This window comes from Acromyrmex echinatior, chromosome 8 (genome assembly GCF_024713525.1).
Source record: "Acromyrmex echinatior isolate Ae372 chromosome 8, ASM2471352v2, whole genome shotgun sequence".
Taxonomy (NCBI): Eukaryota; Metazoa; Arthropoda; class Insecta; order Hymenoptera; family Formicidae; genus Acromyrmex; species Acromyrmex echinatior.
The window spans coordinates 888,018-911,489 of record NC_141859.1 but is presented as its reverse complement, the minus strand read 5'-3'; the positions used below and the strand labels follow the sequence as shown (position 1 = coordinate 911,489).

At 32.0% G+C, this 23,472-nt stretch overlaps 5 protein-coding genes across 5 annotated transcripts; 4 read left to right on the top strand and 1 right to left on the bottom strand.

Moving 5' to 3' along the window:
• The first annotated feature begins 1,146 nt into the window (after positions 1-1,146).
• Positions 1,147-7,174, top strand: LOC105150810 (ETS domain-containing transcription factor ets-5). The gene is made up of 3 exons (XM_087408589.1): positions 1,147-3,747; positions 4,398-4,662; positions 5,200-7,174. The coding sequence occupies exons 1-3, from the start codon at positions 3,564-3,566 to the stop codon at positions 5,513-5,515; spliced, it is 765 nt and encodes a 254-aa protein (XP_087264715.1). The 5' UTR covers positions 1,147-3,563; the 3' UTR covers positions 5,516-7,174.
• Positions 7,175-7,259: 85 nt separating this feature from the next.
• Positions 7,260-8,861, top strand: RpS12 (ribosomal protein S12). The gene is made up of 5 exons (XM_011064074.2): positions 7,260-7,383; positions 7,519-7,554; positions 7,895-8,029; positions 8,324-8,528; positions 8,752-8,861. The coding sequence occupies exons 2-5, from the start codon at positions 7,538-7,540 to the stop codon at positions 8,818-8,820; spliced, it is 426 nt and encodes a 141-aa protein (XP_011062376.1). The 5' UTR covers positions 7,260-7,383; positions 7,519-7,537; the 3' UTR covers positions 8,821-8,861.
• Zmynd10 (zinc finger MYND-type containing 10) lies at positions 8,813-12,474 on the bottom strand. Its single transcript, XM_011064073.2, has 9 exons — positions 12,232-12,474; positions 11,632-11,847; positions 11,444-11,552; positions 10,703-10,986; positions 10,353-10,558; positions 10,094-10,263; positions 9,574-9,717; positions 9,274-9,506; positions 8,813-9,194 (listed from the first exon to the last, which is right to left on the bottom strand). The coding sequence occupies exons 2-9, from the start codon at positions 11,727-11,729 to the stop codon at positions 9,125-9,127; spliced, it is 1,314 nt and encodes a 437-aa protein (XP_011062375.1). The 5' UTR covers positions 11,730-11,847; positions 12,232-12,474; the 3' UTR covers positions 8,813-9,124.
• On the top strand, positions 12,475-15,457 carry abo (de-etiolated protein 1 abo). The gene is made up of 7 exons (XM_011064072.2): positions 12,475-13,042; positions 13,197-13,334; positions 13,416-13,560; positions 13,969-14,077; positions 14,170-14,646; positions 14,734-14,940; positions 15,029-15,457. Exons 1-7 carry the CDS (start codon positions 12,635-12,637, stop codon positions 15,210-15,212), a joined length of 1,668 nt encoding a protein of 555 aa, XP_011062374.1. The 5' UTR covers positions 12,475-12,634; the 3' UTR covers positions 15,213-15,457.
• Positions 15,458-16,740: 1,283 nt separating this feature from the next.
• LOC105150771 (uncharacterized) lies at positions 16,741-22,656 on the top strand. Its single transcript, XM_011064070.2, has 3 exons — positions 16,741-17,119; positions 17,822-18,873; positions 19,167-22,656. Exons 2-3 carry the CDS (start codon positions 18,013-18,015, stop codon positions 21,123-21,125), a joined length of 2,820 nt encoding a protein of 939 aa, XP_011062372.1. The 5' UTR covers positions 16,741-17,119; positions 17,822-18,012; the 3' UTR covers positions 21,126-22,656.
• Positions 22,657-23,472: the final 816 nt, after the last annotated feature.

Below are 23,472 nucleotides of genomic sequence, written 5' to 3'. Positions count from 1 at the left end.
CAGATTCAATTCCCGACCGAGGCAATATTTTTCGCAATAAGTTTATTACAATTTTTTAAGATTAAATTTAGAAAATTTTGGGAGAAATTTTTTATTAATATTTCAGATTGATTACGTTGAAAGTCTGACAACCATATCGGCACGCAATTATAATTTCTAAAATTAGTTCATTTAAATGAATACATATAATAGTTCAACATCTTTATATTCAAACCGTAGTGGCGCTTCGTATTTAAAATAATTAATTATTTCATTTAAAAATGATATAAAAGAGGATACCGCTAGTTGAAGAATTAGAAAATGATGAACAGTAAATTAAATCAAAAGTTAAATTCTACATTGGTAGAAATTAACATAACTCTTTAATAAAATTTTAAATATATAGTTTTCGAAATCTAATCATTGCGTTATCTGTTTTTCACTTCTACGTGTAATATATATATATCAACGAGATCATAATGCTTTTTTTCCTCTTGATGATACTAACATCATCGCACATATATCATCCTACATATATTAATTACAAGCATAAATTTAAAACAATTTATGCTATAAATTTAAATAGCAAAGCTTTTAAGAAAACTTAGTATAGGGATTTAGTCTTGGATCTGTCACGACTGAATGGAGAGTGACCGAAAAAGGCTAACCATTCCCCAAAGATCGATTCTAGTCTAACTGACCAAGAGCTTATCTAAAGCTTTAACGATAATGGCGATCTATTATAGATAAACGTGATTCGGGCAGGAAAGTAAATATCGGTATCGTCGAATGGATAGTTTTACCCCAGACTTTCTTCACCTCATGTGATTCGAAAGGAAAAGCAACGTGAAACGTATATATTTTATCGATATAAAATCGAGGTGATTGAATAAAAAAGCGATACCCCAAGGAATAAAGAGAAAGCTTGCAAACATTGAGTTGAAATTCATTTCATACAAAATAAGAAATTTCTACGAAAGTGTCGACGGTATTATATGACAATCATGTACAATAACGATTATAATACGAAATTGTTATATATAGAAAGATGCTTTTATCGAAATATCTAAAAATTTATAGCTACAGATCTGAAAATAATTTTGTTGAACCATCAAAATAATTACGTAAAAAGCGGAAATATTGCAAAAAATTTTGACATTTTAGCAATCAGCTTGAGTCTTGAGTAATTATTTTGATAATCTAATAAAATTATTTTCAGATCTGTATAGATATTAATTAAACTTTTAGGTACTTCTGCAAAGCTGTTCTTCTCGTGTGAAATTGGTCTCGACTGTGTAAAGTCATAATGAAAAAGCACGAAAAACGAAATAAAATAAACTTAATTTTCTTTTATCTATGCTCTATTCGCCCCTCTTTTTCGGTATACGGAATACAGACTTTCGAGCACCGTCTCTTTGGAGGAAGAAAAGCTAAAAGTGAGAGGTACCGAACTGTGGCAGCGTAAGCCTCTGAGATATATCGTCCGTTTGAATAACGTTGCTGCGCTCTCTCTCTCTCTCTCTCTCTCTCTCTCTCTCTCTCTCTCTCTCTCTCTCTCTTTCCTTTTCTCTCTATCTTTCTCTTTCCTTCCCTCTTGTTCTCTATGTGTGCGTCGGCCCATCTCGCCCCGGCAGCAGCCGTTTATTAAACGAATCAGTGTTATCGCGGTGAGAGAGTCCTTCATGAATAAACCATCGAGTGTTTAGGGCAGCGGAAAGGTGGTGCCACGAGGGGTTACGAGCTTGCCGCGCGACCGCTTTTACCCCTCTTTCTGCTCTCCTCCAGGGGCAGGCTCTAACGGGCTCGGGGGTGGTAAGCTCGCCGCGGGGCGCGACTATATTGTTTTCGTGATGAGCGGCAAGCGTACTCTGGATCTTGAATGTATACGGGATAATTTTACGCGTCGCACCTCCGTCACACGTCGCTTAAACTTCTCTCCTGTGTACGTTCTGTCTTGCGTTTATGGCATGCACTTTGTATTTACGCGTATATGCGCATGTGTTTAATGTGTGCGGCCATGATATTCTCGAACGAATCTATTTGAGTTTGTCCTTTGAGCATTTTGTATCGTATTTAACATAGTGGTCGAATAATAAAATAAAATGATGTTATACTTCTATATATGTATTTTTCTTTTCTCTTTTTCTTTCTTTTGCATAATTGGGTGCGTAATAATATGCGAGAGAGTGTAAATCTTTTTGTATCGTTACAATCCTTACATTTAAATTTTGCACATTTCCATATATATTTTTATCTTTGTCACTGCATTTAAGATAGGTAATTCTTGGTATATGTGCTATTGTTCGTCAATGTATTACAGAAAGTGGAAAATGTAAATATTTTCTAATGTTAAGTTGACTGAACTAGTATGATAAACAATAATAAATGCAATATGAATATTCGATATTAAAACTTCTTATAAGTATAATTGTAACATAAACAACTATTCTTGAGGCTTCCATGGGTGCTTTCTATATAAAGATTATGCGTTTCGCAGGTTTCCTCCGTGTCCAGATCCATTCTTGGAATGCCAACGTTTCGTGAATCTTGCAGTCCACTTCATCAGGATGAGGAGTACCCTGATAAGGCTATCATGAAGTGGACTGCAAGATTCATGAAACGTTGGCATTCCAAGAATGGATCTGGACACGGAAGAAACCCGCGAAACGCATATTCTTTATATAAACAATTTATATAGTGAACAATCACTTCAACTGAGAATTCTGATTTTTTTCATTTTCATAAAAGGACTTTAAAATATTCTCTCTGATATTCCATATCGAACAAAAAGAGCGAGTAACATGCATATGTTTTCAGTTTATATCTCCATAATCACAGACAGATAATATGATATGAAATAATATAAAATATAGTTTTTTGCAGAAATATTATGATTTAAAAAGAAATGATCATCCCAAGCAAACGAAAAATCCAGTTTCGAAAGAAAAAATTTCGAATAAATCTATACAACTTTGCTATCTCGCTCAAAATCTTAAAGATACTTGCGTAAATTTCGAAAAAGAAAGAAAAGAAAGCAAAAGAGATGGCAGCTGAGACGGTAAGTACTCTAAGCGCAGTATGTCGCAAGAGGGGAAGGTGTAAAGGTATTCCGTTCTTAGCAAGACTAAGAGTGGGGGCGCAAAGGGCTGAAAGCTGAAATAACCAGGGGCAAAGGTCGCTCAGTCGCTCTCTGTCCACTGACTAGCGGAGTTTTATTCCAAATGCGTCTACTTTTCGTTTATGATTGATATTGTCGCGTGCGTGTAATTGTCCGAGACGTGTAGAATGTTATCGGTGAAATGAATCTCAATTAATATTCCCTGAGTTGTATCCATTATTTTGCAAAATAGTTGGTTCGCGATGAAATTTATTCGTTGCTCGTGTGATCGTTGGACATGAACCCCTGTAAAATTAACTTCTATTATTATTCGGCTAACACATGAAAAATCATAGCGATGTGTAAGCATGTAATACTTTCTTATTTAAATCAAAAAGATGTAGGATCAAGACGTAAGATTGCCATAAATGTTAAGACTGCAAGACTATCGGCGTATTGAAAACGCAAGAAAACGGATTCTCAATGCATGATTCTCAACTCCAGAGATGATGGGCTTGTCGTTTATCGGTTTTCGAAAACGCCGTTTATATGGCACAGGATTAGGCCAAAATATCAAATTCGGCGCGTAATGTGGAGAATTCAGACACATCCTTTACATCTTCAGCAGGACACTAGATTACACCCTTCGACTGCTGCGATTCTTTATAACGGTAAATTAAAAAAAAATTAAATTAAATTGAAATAAAAATATTGAGATTATTATTATGCATAATATTAAGCCTGTTCTTTTTAAATGAATTTCTTGCACGATTCATCTTTCTTTTTTTTTTTCCTCGAATGTGCAGGAGAGAAAAGAAAGAAAAAAAATAAAAAATTCAGCTAAATTGGAAAAAATTCAGCTAAAAAAAAATTTTTGACGTTGCAATTGCGTTTAATGCGAAAACAGATATATGACATCATACTAGCGAAAAATAACTTGTATATAACAAATATACGAACTACCTTGACAGTATAAAAAATAAAATGTTATATATAATAAGATGTTAGAAAATATTAGAATATATTATAGATAATATTAATAGAAAATATTAGAATTATTTGGCTTTTTACATACTCTCGCAATAAAATCTAAACCGATAATTATCAACTTTTTTGTCAACACGAAATAATATTTACATAGATGATACGCAGATAGAACGGAAGAATAAAAGTCTGTGTTAGTCAGAGCAAGAAGACAAGTGTACTAGGAAAAACCGACGATCCATCGCTTTTATCTCTCTGTCTCTCACAGTCCGACTCGATCTTAAGAACGACTTGAGAACATGGTTTGGTGCATGCGTATTCCGTTTTCTGCTCACAGAAAGGTTCAGCCTCCTACAACGGACTTGCTCGCTGATTGGATCAACAGCTGGAGCCAGTGGCTCGGGGGCGGTCGGAGGCGGACAGGTTCAGCTCTGGCAATTCCTGCTGGAGCTGCTCTCAGATTCGTCTAACTCATCTTGTATCGCGTGGGAGGGCTCGAATGGGGAATTCAAGCTCACCGATCCGGATGAAGTAGCGCGCCGTTGGGGTGAGCGCAAGAGCAAGCCTAACATGAATTACGACAAACTGTCACGCGCATTGAGGTAATTGTATAAATATAAACCGATATATAATAATACAATTATACATTATATCGCCGTGTTGATAGAAAAATGATACAAATAAAAAATTAGCATTTTTTAGATAATGAAAAGAAATTGATTTTAAAGACTACTATATTTTCTATGAACAACGACATTTGTAGCTCATTTATTTATGAAGTGTTAATATTTTTAATAATGAAATTTACACTATATTAAAATTGCACTGTTCGAATTTTGAAAATTCACTCTAGTTTTAAAAAATACATTATAATTGAAAGAATAACATGGAAAAAATGTGTATTTACTAGCCTATTTAAAATGTTCTTTCAATTGAAAATTTTAAAAATATTCTACTGAGAAAAGTTGATAATTATATTAATTATATTATCATTTTTCTAATATAGTGATTTATTGTTTCTTAGCGATTTATCTTTCTTTTTCTTTCTATTTTCATATGTAAATTTTCTTTTTTTTCTCAACACTTTGGAACAAATTGCATTAACACAGTGCTGTTAAGAAAGAAAAATGTTATTTCAGATATTACTACGACAAGAACATAATGACAAAAGTTCATGGTAAACGTTATGCTTACAAATTTGATTTTCGTGGTTTGACGATGGCTTGTCAGTCGCAAGCAGGCATTATGTTGGAGGCGTCAACATCACGCGTAACAAATACGAGCTGCCATCCTCATCATCAGGCTCATCGCACTCCTCGCTTATATCCAGTTGGATCTGCTCAGCACTCTGCGTCCACCTTCCAATCAGAACAGTCTTCCAGTCAACAACAGCCACCTCCACCGCCATTGCCACCACCACATTATTGGCCATATCGATATTCACCACCGACATAACATTGCTCCCAATCACTGTTAGGCATATGAGATTACATCAGCTGATGTTAACTTTGATTTTCTTCTTGCACTCTTTCCTAGTAAATACCAACTGAATGTAATATAATAATAATAATTTCATACTCTCAACAATATAAATATAACACATGTAAAACCTATAGCAAATTAAAGATTGAAATTGAATTAAAATTTAATCAAATCAGGAGAAACAAAATCAATAGCAAGATAAATGAATTTTATTTTGTCAAATTCTAGTCCAATCTCAATTTCAAATTCTAGTCTGATACAAGTTTAGTTGGTGTTTTAGTTGGTGTTTACTGGGCTCAATGGAGGAATTACCAGGTTCTAAATCTGAAAGCTTACTAGGTCAATATCCAGTGATAAATCAACTTTGATCAACTTGAGTGAACAGCTCTCATTTCTTTTCTCTTTTTCTTTCATTCTTATTTCAGATACACCACTGTTTTCATTTATATCTAAAAGCATTATATCTAAACTGAAACGTCACGTTAGCTTATTAAGTTCAGGTTTTAATTAACAAATATAGAAACAATCTGTACATACATAATAACAATGAAAATTAACAATATACATTAAAGAAATGTGAACTATTTTAGATTAATTTAGGTATTTAAAATGTGCAATCATTATATTTGCAATCATTATATTTCCTTCATTACTTTTTTACCATCGTGTTCTATAATATAGGATCTTGTAAATATATCAATCAGTACTATATTCAAAGCAATATAGCATGTTTTTTTATTTTCTTCTTATTATTCGCGACTATTATAGAATCTATTACATGTACAATAGTAGATTCTATACTAGTATATAGTAATTCGTTATTAAATACTTTTATATAATAAAATCTTATGTACTCACAATGTATATTTTGTAAACACACTTTCTATCTAATAAAATATAATGTAGGAAAACAAAAAGGAAAATTATCCATTATATAAACCAAAAAATAAAATTAAAATATTATTACTAGCTGTTCGATTGTTTACCAAACGTCAGCTAGTGCAAATCTCTAGCAGCAATTCATTGGCGATACATTGATTAAATGTTAAAGATGTAGTGGACTAATATTTGATCAATATTTGTGTTAGTAAAATCAATTCGTCTTCCTTCACACAATTATCCATATGGATCATTTGTAGTAATTACGTAAATCATGATTACGTAATCGTTAAAAGATTGAAAATCTACAGTAAAGCGTAAATACTAGAACAGTCCAAATTGAGCTAAATGAAATTAATTATATCGCGTCGGGGATAATTCTTCTTTAATGAAATATTACTTGCCCTCAAGAAATTCCAGATCCCGATAGAGACTAATATGATCAGGACGCCGATAGAGACTATGAATATGATGCCGAGGACACGATTCTTCTTCTTCTTCTTCTTCTTCTTCTTCTTCTTCTTCTTCTTCTTCTTCTTAAAATTAATGGCTCCCACCTCCCGAAATAATAAATGAAGGTCGATTCGACCAGATCACGTCCTTATGAGAGATACAAAAACTAAAAATGATACAATGCGAAAAAATCGAGGACACGATACGATTGATGCGAATTTCTTCGATTGATACGATTGATGCGAATAACATTCTTGCAGATAGCAACATTTGGCGCTAATATTTGTCCTAATCTTAAGACCTAAAGTTCGTCGACAGAGGGCATGACACACATAACGTAATTATGATCGATCGTCGATAACTCTACTGTTTCGAGCAAGATGCTGTAGATGTTGCTCCGCGTCAACATGTCGACCGGTCGAACATGCGCGTGGCGTCGCTGGTGATCAAAAAATGACGCATGCGTAAAAGCCTAGAATGCGGTAGCTCCTTCTCGGCCTGCAAGAAAGGTAAACTGATCCACGTTGGATATTGGCATGGTTAAAATCCGTTTATTATATTAAGATCGTCGTGTATCTCGCTTGCGAAAGCGTTGGAATGTATCTCGTAAAGAGAGAATAATAACGTCCTGTATTTATTTCCAGCTCTCCAGTTCGCTCAAACATGTCTGACGTAGAAAAGTGAGTATACTTATGTCTTTCGTATTTTCTCCTTTTGTCGTGCGACTAATCTTAATAAATTAACGAAATCATGAATGTTCGGATCTGCACGATCTCGCAAGGAGTAACATAGGAATATATATATATATAAAGTTTGACATGTAATAAATATATTCATCATTGTAGAATTGATTAAACTTTTGTTATTAAAAAATCAGTTTTAGATTTTGCAATTGTAAAAATATACACGTAGTTATAACAGCTGATAAATGGAAATAATAAAATGACATTGATCTATTGATAAAGCGAGCTCTAAATAATATTCTAAGATGCTCTATTCAATAAAATTGTTTCCTTACAGCGATGATGTGCCCTCTGCGATGGCAGCAGGTGGTAGTATGGATGTTAACACTGCGCTACAAGAAGTTCTAAAGAATTCTCTCATCCATGATGGTGTTGTTCACGGACTCCATGAAGCTGCCAAAGCTTTAGATAAGTAAGATATAAAAATATTAATTATAAGAGACTTATTTTTTTAATTAAACTTTGAACTGTTCATCTTTTTTTTTCTTTTTTATTCCAACATGAAAAAAAGAAGAAAGATGAACAAACTTCAAATATATAAGCAAATAGATATATAAAGAGAATATAACTATGTAAGGAAACATAAAGACTCTTAAAATCCAATTGCTATGTTTTGATGTCTTGCTGTTATATAATGCATAAATTATATATGCTATAATGCATAAACAGTAACAAATATGCCATGATGTGTGTCTTTATATTGCAGAAGACAGGCCATGCTTTGCATCCTGGCAGAAAATTGCGACGAACCAATGTATAAAAAATTGGTTCAAGCATTATGTAATGAACACCAAATTCCACTGATAAAGGTAGATAATAACAAAAAATTAGGTGAATGGGCTGGCTTGTGTAAAATTGACAGTGCAGGTAAAGCACGTAAAGTGGTTGGCTGTTCATGCGTCGTTATAAAGGTAGGCTGTATTAAAACTTTTGCTCTTCCTAATAAAATCTGTAATGGTCATGAAATAATATATTAAAGACATAATACATGATGATATTTAGGCTCCCTCTACTGAGTAGAACCCATATTATAAACAAACCATGCTGTAATTATGCCTTGCTGATGTGATTTTATTAATATTTTTATTTGTATCGTTATTATTCCATTATTGAGTTAGCATTTATTATTTATAGGATTTTGGTGAAGATACACCTGCTAAGGATGTTTTAATGGAATATCTTAAACAAAGCGCTGTACATTAATAAACTACTTTTAATAAAATATTTGACATAAATTACACAAATACGTCTGTTCTAAACATTTCTTAAAATTTTCATTAAAATATATTATGGATACAAAGATTGCAATTATTCTTTTCCAATAATTTCAAAATGCGCGAGAATTGTGACAATGTCCTCATTGAAAAAAGCGTTGCAATTTTTCTGTCCATAATATATTTTCATGACTATAATATTTCATTATAATTAAAAAGATAAGATATATTTATAATATGTTTTTAAATGTATTGATGAATACATATATTCTTAACTATTAAGAAGTGTATTATCACTGTTTAGTTTTTGTTATTGTGTTGCAAATATTCTTGTGATTTTCCCAGTCTTTCACTTGACACTCTCTATAAGAAAAATATCAAGTGTGCATTACTTTTTAAATGCATCTAGCATTTATTAGTAGTCTGATTATTTTCTATATACCTGCTGCAATACCAAACTTCCTTGCATCTGGAACATCGTTTCTTAGATGGTTCTTGACATAACGAACATTTTTTCGTTTCTATACGGTCTAACTTCTCCAAATCATAGACATCACTTAAAATTTGTGCGACCTCTTTAATGTAACTTGTATCTGTTGTAAATAAGTACTTGGATTGATGCCTAGCCAGTTTCTTCCATTTTTTATGATATTTTTCCAGAATACTTGACTTTATCTATATTTGATATGTTTAAGTTTATATAATTGATAAGAGAGAGGAATGAAGAACAGTGATAGTATACCTGCGGCATAACTTCTATGCGAACCGGGCAAGTTAAATTCGAAGATGGCATCGCCGGCGATATATTTAAGTAAGCTAACCATCTCTTAAGCTCTATCAAAGGTGCAATTTGATCGAGTATATCGTCATGCAAGTGTTTCTGTAGCTAAGGTATAAAATTTTAAAAATCATACATATTTTTGATTGTTAACATCGATATTAGTACACAAATGAGTGAAGGGAACTATTATATTTGGTCAAGACAGGTCTTAAAATCCAATAATATATAGTATAAATTTTTACAATTTTCAGTTCAAATAAACTACCGATTATTTATCAGTTTTATAACAGTCTTAGACTGAAGCTGAAGTAAGTCCAAGATCGTTTCAAGACAAATAATCGGCATGCAGTATGAACAGGAAATTGTAAAAATTCATACAATATTACATATATTATTAGGCACTAAGATTCTCTTTGACTGAATATGACATTCATTCATTTGCATTTAATTTTTCGATCCATTTTCACTTAATAATTAGTACCTTTGATAGCTGGGACAACCTGTGCTCTGTGATTTCATAGTACGGAGAACATTTTGGATTAAGAAGTAATTCTCGCAAGCCAAACCATACTTGTCCCTCCCTTTTATTAATTTTCCCAATTTCACTCGATTTAATTTTCCTCCAGCTGCCTTCATACATCAACACCTCATCTGCATGAAGATTAACGATAGCTCAATCTTTTATTATACTTCGTTAGGAAAAAATAGAAAATAGATGTTAACAGATGAAAACGGATTACCATTCTCATTTTGTTTCTTCCATGGCTGATTTTCTATCAGCTGTACAAATAAATATGGAACGTCGTGTATAGCTAGCATGCGCGAAATTGCGCAAAGAGGTAAGTTATCCAAAATTTCTATTAGATAATGAAGAATTGAGATACACCGCATCCCAATGTCAAACTCGAATGCTCTTTGCTTCTCTATTATTTCTTCCAAGCAAGAGCTAAAGTGAAAAATACATGTGTGATTAATAAATTCGATATTTACGAAAATTTAAAATTTATATCCTCTGGATAAATAATTTGTATATGTATTCTCTGTTTATTTTATACTTTCTTATATTTAATTAAAATAGAAAATATCTTACTCAGTGTCTTTGATTTCATATACTTCTAAAGTTTTTCCATCGAGAAGCGTTGTTACGTGTTGAACAATGTAATCGATGAGGTCTATCACCGTGTCATCCAATGTTTGCCCGCTTTCGCAATGAAACAATATATTTTCCAATAATGAAACCGCGATGACTTCGTGATAGAATATGCTGAATAGCATAAATGTATTTGTTGGTTCCCCATTAAAATTTATCAAAAGTGGAAACACCTTGTGCTTCCATATGTCAATTTGTATAGCTTCATATACAAGAATAGGAATCTAAAAAAAATACGATTAAATAAATGATTGTAAAAGGGACAGTTATATCGAAAGCTAATTTTTCACTTACATAGAATGTTGTTAAAGTAGAAAAAATTATAATTATATTAATTAAATATAATTACTATTGAATATTATAAAAATTGTAGTTATATTGATTAAATATAATGATTATTAAATATTAATAAAATTATAACACAAAGTTACAAAAAATTATATTTTTGCATATCTCTTCAGTTTATCGATAATTTTTCTGTTTGTGATATCGTATTAGGTGTTGGAATTAATTCGTAGCGTTTTACAAGTGATGGGAAGTACTTTCATTAATGTATTTTTTAATGCTCATGTGAAATAAATAACATTCTTTCATTAAAAACGCTACGAATTAATTCCAACACCTAATATCTACAACACTGCTTATAGCATATTTTACAAATTGTTCTTTTTAATTATTTACTTTCTTTAATGAAATAAACCATTCCATGACACTCTCCTCGCGTAGCCCCGTTATCTCGAGCACATTCTGCTGGTTTAGCAACGTCAATTTTTTGTGGAAATCCAACCAACTGAAAGAAACTCGTACATTTTCACACCGATTTCTGAATTACATCGAATGATAAGGGAATACGTAAAAGTGTGATTTACCTTTTTGTACCGACATTTTCGAGCTCCGAAGTGTTCAAGCTTTCTACGTAAGCTTCAATTTCCCATGGCGGTACTATGTATTCCATCTGCTCTGCCATTCTTTCGGAAAGAATTCTTAACGTATTTTTGCGTTAGATTCTAAATAACGATCATCATGTACTGCTGACAACATTCTTGTGTCCATGACAACAAAAGTATGTTTGATCGATGAATCGTCTATATAAATATATATATATATATATAAATTTAAATATTTAATACAAAACACTATAATGCAAGTAAACTACTCGCATCATGAAATATTGATAAAATATTCTTATATATCAACGTTACAGTAAATGAAATGATAAATCAATTATACAGTATTCTGATGAATTACAAATAATAGTAAACATCACATTTAATAATGTAATTAAAATTAGTAATTACAAAAATAAAAAGTAATAAGTGATTAAAGTAATATCAAAATAAAATAGTATAATATTATTTTATTATCTTCCAGCTTATTTCGCATATATTCAAATTTACAATTTAATAAAACTAAGGAACATAAGTTATAGAAAGACCTAATAAAAGATAAAAAAAATAAATATTTCTTACTTCAATATATAATTATTATTTTGCTTATATATTAGCTGGATTAAAAAAAATTAAATGCACTCGTTTGATTGAGATCGCCACTGAGAGAGTGGCGATCAAACATGTTTGGCTCTTATCTTTAAGATCCGGCTGTTTCGACCAATCATTCCTCTGCCGTTGTGGCATTCTGTGAATCACGATCACAATTGCGCAAACGCAATTTCAACCATCTGACCGATAGTTAACCTTGTTTTTGAAATTTGTACAGTTTCATGTAAGGACGTTGGGAATAACATCGAAAGTAGATAACGTCCGCTCCTGTCAAAAGATACGATGTATCGCACGTAATATCGGCGATTTTCTCTGCGATCGGATGCAATGGATGCCGTTTACGTGCTCCATTGTCGCGCAATGAGCTTGTAGAATGGCAACGAGGGAGAGCAGGATCGAATCCGTGGCGGATCCCTGCCCTGTGAATCCACGCAGGATCGGTCCGCAGAACGTGGTGGTGCGTCTCCGACGTAGGGAGACGATGGGTTGTCCATATCCAGGCACCCATGTGCACTGCGCTCGACAGTTCTACCAGAATGTCTTTCCCAACTTCACTGTGATGAATGTGGAGAAGCCGCCGTGTTTCCTTCGCAAATTTAGCCCAGACGGGAGGTACTTAGTGGCGTTCAGCGCGGATCAGACTTCGATCGAGGTGTACGAGTATCGCGGAGCACCGGCCGCTGCAGACTTACTGGCCGACTGTGAAGGCGAGTACATCGGCCACAAGAACGATGACTGTAGCTTTCACATACGAAGTAATATCTTCGCGCGATTTTTCAAGGTACTGGATACTATCCGACTCCGCACGGCATACGCCTTTACTTTGCGGATTGTAAAAGATTAAAGAAAAGAGAGAAATAGAGAGAAAGATAGAGAGAGAGAGAAAGGGAGAGAACCGGTGAAATTGATGTACCAGCTCTGAAACGTATTTGTAGGTAAAGTGGATTATAAATGTAGTAGAAAGCAACCAGCAATTGAACAGAGAATGCAGTCTTTTCACCGACGATGCTCGGTATGTAATCGTAGGCTCGGCCGCTCATATCCCTGAGGAGTTGAGGCCACATTTTTATCAGGTAGCACAAAATTTCTAATTGTTTTATCTAAGATTATTACTTTTTCTGAAAAAGAATTTAATAAAATAATATTTCTTAAAGATTTATTCCAATAATGAGGCACTGACACCGAATCCTAGATCACCGCTTGAAGATTATAGCTTGCATCTTGTTGATTTAAGGGGTGGAAAGTTATGTGACACTAGACATTTTAAAGTCGATAAAATTTACTTGTCGCACAATCAAGGTATATAAATGAAATTTGGATCAAATCAAACAGCGATGACATTGTACGAGTACGATTTGCTGAGAAGAGCACAAAGAATTTTGCTCATTTTTATAGGTTCTGAACCTTTTGTCCAACAATGAAACTTGGCTCAAATGAAAAATTACGCCAGCCTGCGAATTTATACATTTGAATTATTTGAACAAACTTTATCATTTTTAGGTTTTAAACACAATATTTTATTATCAATGAATATATCAAATAATTCAATAGTCTATTATTCCTCTATTGATTAGTATACGAGTACTACTGAATGAGAAATTCAAAATGAGCAAAGTTTTTTTTAATTGCATTTGTTAAAATATTGATCAATTAGATAGTTAACAATATTTCAAACTTTTAAAATAAATTTATTTCCTTTCTATATAGGTCTATATTTATACAAAGATATATTAGCAGTTTTATCTGTACAGCATCAAATGATTCATATCTTTCAAATTCTTGACGGCATGTTTATAAATGTCAGAACAATAGGAAGGTATTGTGAGCACACATTATCTTACTTAAATGTACAGTTATTAACACTTTGATAAAAAAACATGAAAATACAACATAAATGATATGTGTTAGGTTTTGCATGGAAGACGATGCTTATTTAGTGACGAGTGCTTTTCCTGGGATTAATTGTCGGCCATTTAAGGATGTTGCAATAAATAGTTTGAAGCACAGATTATTAGTATATTTATACAAAAGAGCAGAATATATAAGCTACGTAACCAAGAATCCTTATGAACTGAGAAGATTTTATCAATATTTTGATCAGCTAAATTCTCTAAGAATGTGGAAGATGCAACTATTAGATACCAATCACATCCTGGTGAGATATGCTAGCGAAGAAGTAGCAACGTTGCAAGCAACTGAACCAAATGCGCAGCCGGCTTTATTAGTAGTTTACGATATGGTTACGGCAAAAATTTTGGCGGCTTACGACAACGCGTCGACTCAATTGTTAACTCAATTCGAAAACTTTAGCGACTTTTTCAGAAATGCCAGAATGAGCACGGATTGTCAGTACATGTGTTCACCATCTAACAACATATATGCACGGTATATAATATTATTCTTCATCTTAACATTGATGCACACATAATTGTCTAGATAATTTTCCTTTAACTTTGTTTCATTTCCTTTCAGATTATTGCAGCAAAGATTCAAGCAAACGATAATAAGCGCTAGATATGGAGGTGTAACTGAAGCTACGAAAAGGCTGCTTGCTCAGTTACCAATATGTGCACAATCCTACTCGAGTTCTCCGTACCTCGATTTATCTTTATTTTGTTACGACGATAAATGGGTATCTATGATGGAACGCCCAAAAGCATGTGGGGAACATCCAATACGGTTGGCGATTCATTCTTATCCTCGTGATAAAAAGTTATCGAGAAAACTAATATTGCCTGTGATTTCTAATTTCTTTTCTTTTATACAGCTTTTATGCACGTGACTCGGGTCTCTTAAAATTTAAAATGTATGCCGGTATGCTGGGACGAACGGCACCAACGGCTGCAAGACGATTAGTTGCATTCACGTTCCATCCAACTGACCCATTTGCAATATCGGTGCAGCGTACTAATGCAGAATATATTGTTAGTTTTCATGTTAGGCATGTCTAGATCTTCCTTTTCTTGATACATGTATATTTTACTAATGTATAAAGAGATTTCTTATATCTCGCAAGAATTGTTGAGATCGCTAAAGTACAAAATGGGGATTCTGCTTTACGAACAAAACTATGTTACAGCGTGATCATACATGTTAATTATATTTAAGAACTATCATCGACTGCTAGCATGTAAGACAATTGTAGTTTAATATACTTTTAATACAATTAAAGATTGAAATTCTTAAAAATGCAAAATATTTGGTCACATTAATGAAGTCTTAAATATATATAAGGCCTGACTGAATAATAATTTTATTCATAAATATTCTGTTCATCTTGTATTCCTTGTTCTTTGTAACTAAATGTTCTGTATCTCACCTTTTTTTCATCAATATTTAATTTAATTTGTACTAATCTTAGCTAAATTTATTTTACGTATTGATCGATAAGGCTTTTTAAACTTCTTGATTGGCTGCAAAACAGAGAGATTCTTGGATCTCTCTGTTCTACAGCCAATCAACAAGCTTGAAAAGCTTTATCGACCGATACATGAAAAATTATCCCTGCAACGATCATAGCCAATCAAAATGTGCTACACTGGAGTATACAAGAGAAACATTCCATTTGGGCTGTGGTCAAAGTCTCGCTACAAATGCTTTGAAGCATTTGATGGACCAATTAGAAGAAAGAATTTACAAATTGACCAATTAAAAAACGCTTCAAAGCGTTTGCAGCATCGCGTTGACTGTACCCTTGATCTCGGTGCAATTGAGGACGGTATTTATAAGGTCGATATCAGACTATGCATTGAAGATTGAAATTGAAGATTAAAGATTGAAATTTCACCAATGAGGATAAAAAATTTTGGCTCCTTTTGTTCTGATTGGTCAAACTTCAATCTTTCAATCTTCAATCTCATTTTTCAATACATAGTCTGATTCCAGCCTTACGGAATTTTGTGTGCGATAGCCCTAAGGCTATATCCACATAATTTGCCTCATAAATATTGGGTCATCTAAAAAGTATCCGCGGTTTTTTGTCACTAGATGTGTGTTGATGGTCATATATCTAGTGACAAAGTACCGCGGATACTTTTTAGATGACCCAATATATGTATAAAGAAAATTATCCAATTACATTTTACGTGCATCTTTATAGAAGAAATGCGATTGGATAATTTTCTTTATGCATATGTTTATGTGGCTATACAAATTATATGGATATATCCTAAAGCCTTCTGTCCACGATGTTAGAAATCGAGACCTAGGATGAAGAAAGAATTGATCAATCGCAATGGTCATGTGATCAAATTGTTCAAATGTGATTTGTTAATTTTTTCTCTGTCGAGATCTTGGACCGTTTCTAACGTAGTAATCATTGGGCTTAAGAATTGACTAATCACAGTTGAGTATTCCTCTCTCATTAGATGATAAGAAGGGAATGCTCGAAGATGATTGGTCAATTTTTTTCCTCCATTGTGCGCGGAGCCTTATTTCAATTCCTAATTTTGTTCTGTTGTGCGCAAGCCCTTACCTTATACGCCGTGACCATCCTCCATGATTCATCCTCCATCTCGCAGTTCGTAGCACCACAGTATATGCTGTAGGACGTGTACTACGGAATATGCAATAAGCGTTCGGAACAAAGATAATCGGATCGTACTGATTCTTTCGATGTGTATATTGGTTGATTGATTCCTGATTTTTTAATCGGTCTTGTGTCAAATTTCGTAACAATCGTGTCGCATGTATTATCGCTAACATCTGGAACGCATTAGCAGGAGCATAACGCACATTTTCAGTGTAATTTGTCAGAGTGAATCTCGGCCGCTGATGTTCTAACATTCGCCACGTTTTAAGTTCATCAAAAGACCAGGAACTAGTCTCCATCGTGAACTGCAACACAAAATATAAGGAGGTATTTCTTATTTCATACAGAATACTTGTATTTTATATTCTGATGCAAATGCTCTCTGTTTATGTATTTGTCTTTTTTTTTTCTATCGATAACCTCCTGTTGCTCATATGCGCGCGCATATTTACGGGATATTTTACTTTTGATAAATAGTGCATTGTACTCTGTCTCTCCTCCAGTGCGTTGTTTAAAGCATTATTTTAAAGTTTTTATTACATGTCTATATTATAACTTAAATCATTAATTGTATATGTATATGCAGTATATTTGGTTTAAATGTGCTCAGTTATCTTACAAATAACAGTTATATAAAAAATTAGTTAAAAGTTATTTTGTGTAAGATGATCTATATTCTATATGATGACTCAAGTAAAACTTGAAAATTTTTATTTAATGCTTATAGAACAATTTTATTTTTTCTTTTTAATGGAATATTTATTTTAATGGAAGGATTAAAATTTATTTTATTTTTTGTTATACAATATTGTAAGATCAGCTTGCTACTTAGGCAATGATTTAAATCAGACAAAATTTGGTGATCAAACTTTTCTCACTCTATGAATTTAAAGTCTCCTCTATCTTAGTATGCTAAAGTTATTTAAGATGTTATTAAAGATATTACTAAAGTTATTTAAGTTATAAATATATAGAAAATAATTTATATTTATTATATTTTATTCTTGAAATGACTTCTTTTTGTTATAGGAATCTATGAGAAGAAAAGCACAATTAGATGTACAATTCTCGAAAAGATCTCACAGTAATCCTTTTGTCAAATAGTTACACACTCCTACATAAGCGTGTGTATATACATTTTTATGTATGTATTCTTGTGTATGTATGATATAAGCATATTACATATGCAATAACAAAGATAACTGTACTTAATTGTGCTGATGTTAACAAAGATGAATGAAGTGTGCAGCAATAGTAAAAACAGTGTCTTGAACTCAGAATTACAAGACGTGATCATAAATTTGACATCACCGAGTGAAAACAAGTTCCTTCCTTCGTATAAATTTAAATTACCCGGAGCATCGACTAAACATTATCCAAGAAAAAATAGATATCTATTTCAATACAAAATGGCTAAACCATTGATTGTTAATACTGATATAGATTGGAATTCACCAAATACGAGTCCAGACTGTTATTGTATATCATCATATAAATCACTTCGAATGTCATCTAGGTCAAGTAAAATAATGAATGCGCTCAGTTCCGCTCATAGTTCCTTTCGTCAAGACACTGTAGGAATAAGAAAATCATTGAACTTTGACTCGAGTCCAAGTCCAAAGAGGAACAGTAGTTATGACGAGAATTCTACCAGTTCGATCAACACTGATACATCGTCATCCATATTAAATATAAGTTCAGTTGATTCAACTGACAGTAATGTTCCGATGACATCTGGGGAATCTATCGACGAAAATCAGAATCAAACGCCTCAACAAAATCGGAAATTGAGTTATAGAACTGATATAAAAGATAAAGTGCAGTTAAGAACAATTTATTTAATGTCGATGCTCGAGGGACAAAAAACCTACAAAAATACCTCTCGCGGATATTCAAATCCCTTTTGCTCATTGAACCCATTCACTAGACCAAAAGGATCCAGCCGTGTTTTATCTGCGAGTACACCCAGGAATCTATCTCAGGAATTTAACCAAGAACTAGACGATAGATCACATACACCTGAAAATATAATAAATGTAATTCCAGAAAGTATAAGTTCTATTAAGAAGAGCCACAAGAAGGTATATACAATTATATTTTATTATTGATTTATCTTTGTTATTTTTGAATTAATTCTTACAAATCTTTATATATTATAATTCTACATGCATTTGGCTATCATCTTATTAAAATAAATTTTTTATATGTATACATACATATTCATAATATAAATATATGTATATTCATAATATAAACAGGAAATATAGATAAAAACAAATATTTTTCTTTTTTTCAAAATTAATTACAAATTTTAGAAGAAACAATATATATTTACTTTTTTATAATTGATATACTAACATTTCTATTTTAACAGGAAAAATTATATTCTTCTGAAGAACAATCGCCTATTCAGCAGATGGATGTTTCTATACAAAATGATGATTTACGTTCAAGAACTATGGAATCTCCGGGAATAGATATGATTGCTACAAGTAGTAGCTATGTTGCTTCTGAAAATAAATCTCGTAAGAAAAACAGAAGTATTAAGAGAACACTTATTTACAATGACGATCGTCGTAACACTGAATCAGATTCTAATCACAATATGCAGCAGAAAATCGCATCGACAATAAATGATTCGTTGGAAAGTGGATTAAATCAAATAGAAAGTGATAAAATGCAAGATATTGATTCCATCAATGAGAGTTGTAAAGAAGATATGCAAGTTAAGATATGTCTTGTAAATCATAATAATGAAGAAAAAGATTGTTCCAACGAGAATGTTTGCAATGAAGTAAGTCAGTTATTGTTGCAAAACGAATCGTCAGATATTTGTAATGTGACCAGTGAGAATAGAACAGAATCTCCAGAATCTAGTTCAAATATTTCTCAAAATGCTAACGTAATAGTTACACCCGAAAATAACGTAAATATGTTAAAGCATGTATTGACCGAATCGATTAAGAAATCGCATAAGAAAATGAAACATGGAAATAGAAAGATGTTGTTTAAAACTCCCATTAAAGATCCTCATCAAAAAATGGAATTAACAAAATCTGAAATATCACTCGAAGATGTTGGCAATATTGATCAAGATATTGAAAGTCAGACACCTGATGCGATTCATGTCTCAAGCCCACAGAATTCCGAGCTTGATCGACCAAACACACCCGAAAATGTAAATTCAAGTAGACTCTTACTGCTTGGCTTTCATTCAGTTAAAAAGTCACATAAGAAAGACAAACGTAGCAAAAGAACTTCTAATTTTGTTGAATGCCACGAATATTATAAAGAAGGTAATCCATTACGACATAAATATGAAGAGGAAATTTGCAGAACCTTACGTAAGAATAAATCTCCTGACATATCTCCTACAGAGAAGTCAGTAAGCACATTTTTGCAAAGTAGTACACCCAAATTTTCAAGTGCTTTCATGCCTTTAGACTGTAAAGATATAAACAATGAATTTAAGATTTTTACTCCCATTAAAAAACGACGAATCCCGGTTGATGTTATGAATTATGTTTCTGCGGCCGATATGTCACAAGAAGAAAATGAATCTGCACAAGCAACATCAAAGGAAATTGATTGTTCCAGATGCGTGACTCCAGTAGCACGTTGTTCCAAACTGAGAAAACATGATCTTGTATCGGAACGCGATAACGCTAAAAAATCTGAGACTAATATAAATGTTTTGACAGTGACGGATACAAATCCAAAAGACAAGACTGGTAGATCAACTCCAATAAATATGTCGACGACGGAATTGCTTTGTAATATAGACTCGATTAAAAAATCACATAAGAAAGATAAGCATAACCGTAGCAAGAAGCTGATTTTAAAGAAAAAACGATCATATGTTAAAAAGAATGAGCATGTCAATTTTGGAAATAATGATAAGATGTTGGAAGAACCTATTAATTGGTCTTTGAAGCATTATTTCGACAAAAATTGTGCCGAAAAAGAGATGTGTATTATTATGGGTGAAAAGGAGAAGAATAAAAGTTATAAAGAGATTGTTTATGACGATCCCGAAGATCCTCAACCGTCTACAAGTCGAGGAGCAGATAATATGGAAAATATAAAAAATATCACAAAATCCAAGTTTCTGGATACAACGCCTCCAAATAGCTTAAGAGCAATGAATTTAATGAAATTGGTGCAAACGACTTCCATTAAAAAGTCTCATAAAAAGGAACGTGACATCAACGCACAAACCAAGTACATTTTAATGAGTCAGGAACATGAATTATCTGATGATGGATCGATATTCGACGAAAAAGAAAGATTGAATTTTATTCAAAATGATAATATCGCCCAAGATGACATATAATAACATATAATGACATATAATAGATAAATTAAAATAAGATTTATTAGATGATGTTATTGCTATAAGAAAACAAACATAATACAGAAAATGCCTTAGTAACAGATAATATGTAACAAGAATTTTTTTCTAACGGAGGAAATTTTCAAATCAATATTTTTGATAAATTTTCCAATTATCAGTATTGCCTATCACGTAAATTCCGAGTTAGAAATTAAGATTTAGGATTATATCTTTGCTTTCTTTGCATAGTCTAATTCATGAAACATTTGTTTTTAATGCAGAGATTACTGGAATCTTGTTGAGATAGGATGGATTTGTTTAAGTAAAAAACAAACACTAATATTAATAAATATTATAATTAAAATTGTGATCATGTTCATGTTTTTTGTATACTCTGCTTATTTTAGAAGACTAACTAAACAAAAGACAATTATAAATGGTAGCTGATTATTTCAAAATTTTGTTCAGTTAAATTAATTGAATGAACAAACAAATAAAATGTTTGTAAGATGTTAAGTGAATTTGAAAAGACTATTGATTTTTGTGTCTTCAACAAAGGATTAAAGTTATATCGCAGTATTTTGTAGTATGGATATAATTGCAAACAGTGCGATTATTTGATAATTTTAAGTAGTTTAAGAGACTATAATATCTTTCAAAAAAAAGGTATGTTCAAATTTATTGCGTAAATATTTCATGACTGATACTAATAGTATTCGAAACACGTACATGAAATACTATTTTTTATAATTCTTGTGAAAATTATCAATATTAAATATCAATTTAATGTTTTCCAAGTTAATTAAATTCTTGATATTGTTTTTAACATATTTTTACGTATATAAATCTGTTGCGGCACGATTATAATATTAATTCTTGTATATTTTATACCGCAATTTTGTTACGTTTTCGTATATAATTTATATCAAATAAGAGCTGTATATCTCAATATATATTCTGTCAGTATTGAAAATTTATAGTATACATAATGTGAATTATGAATTAGATTTTCAGCACATGGCAGAGTAAATCAGAAAACGATTAGAATATATATAAATAATTTAGGAAAAATTGCAATAAGTAATATTGTCGATATCTACGTTTACTGGATTTTATATCATTGATTTGTGACATTGATCGATATCGATTGAAATAGCTGAACTAAATTTACTTTATCTATATTAGTTTACTTTAAGAACTCTTTAAGGGTGTCATTTCGTTTGTGCACTTTTGTTTTAAGATAAATTTTTCAAGCCTGTCCTGCACAATTTGTTGTACGACAAACGCACAAATAAAATAGCACTCTAATTAAATCGCGTTATGAAAAATACAAATATACTGAGCACATATATTATTACATCCCGATATACTTGCATGGAAAAGGCATTTGCATTTCAGTGTGTAGTATTTAGATATTATGAATTAAGTTATTTTTTTTTAATACAAACGCGATTAGTGAATAAGTAAATCCATATATAATTTACTTTTTTTTGTAATATTGTATTAAAAAATTAAAAACATATTTTCTATCTATGATTTTTTTATTGTGTATAGACTGATCAGTCCTTTTTTATCCTTTTTTTCTAGAAAAAAAAATTTATTATAAAGAACTTTGTGATGTGTATCTTTTCTTTCAATTAAGTGATACGTAATATATTAGGAGTAGTAAAAATCTCGTCTACGCCTGATACAGATTACTAAAGCCATCTATTGAAAAAATAATGGATTCCTTTTTACTACACCTAATATATTGGGTCATCTAAGATGGTGTTGATGGTCAACACATCTAGTGACAAAAAACCGCGGATACTTTTTAGATGACCCAATATAAAGAATTGAATATCTCTGGGATAGATAATTCGAAAAATCCACATTATTGCTTTTCCTATCTAATGTAAAATCTTAAAATTTGACAATATATTTGTCCTTTTTTTTCTTTTTTACTATCTTTCCGAAAGGATTTAGATTGGATTCATCCGAGTATCTTCAACAATTTTAAGAGCTTTCCAGCAAGAGGCAAATTGATACAAGTCATTTTGTCCTTGCTCGATAATCAGAAACTAGAATTATTCTTTTGTCGATTTATGCCTCTGCTGGAAAGCTCCCTTTATTAGGTATTGATCGATCATTTTGGATCATCTGCCTTCTTGAATTACTGTGGAAAAAAGACTGATCACAATAATATTTTCTTAAGAATAAACATATGGGATTAGCGATGTTCGAGATCAAAGATAAATTAATTATTACTTCTGCATGAAGCAATATATCTAAAAATTTGTCTAATAGTTTAGTTCAATTAAAGAAACACAAACTTTAATTATATTTGATCTTTGCAATAAAGCTCAAT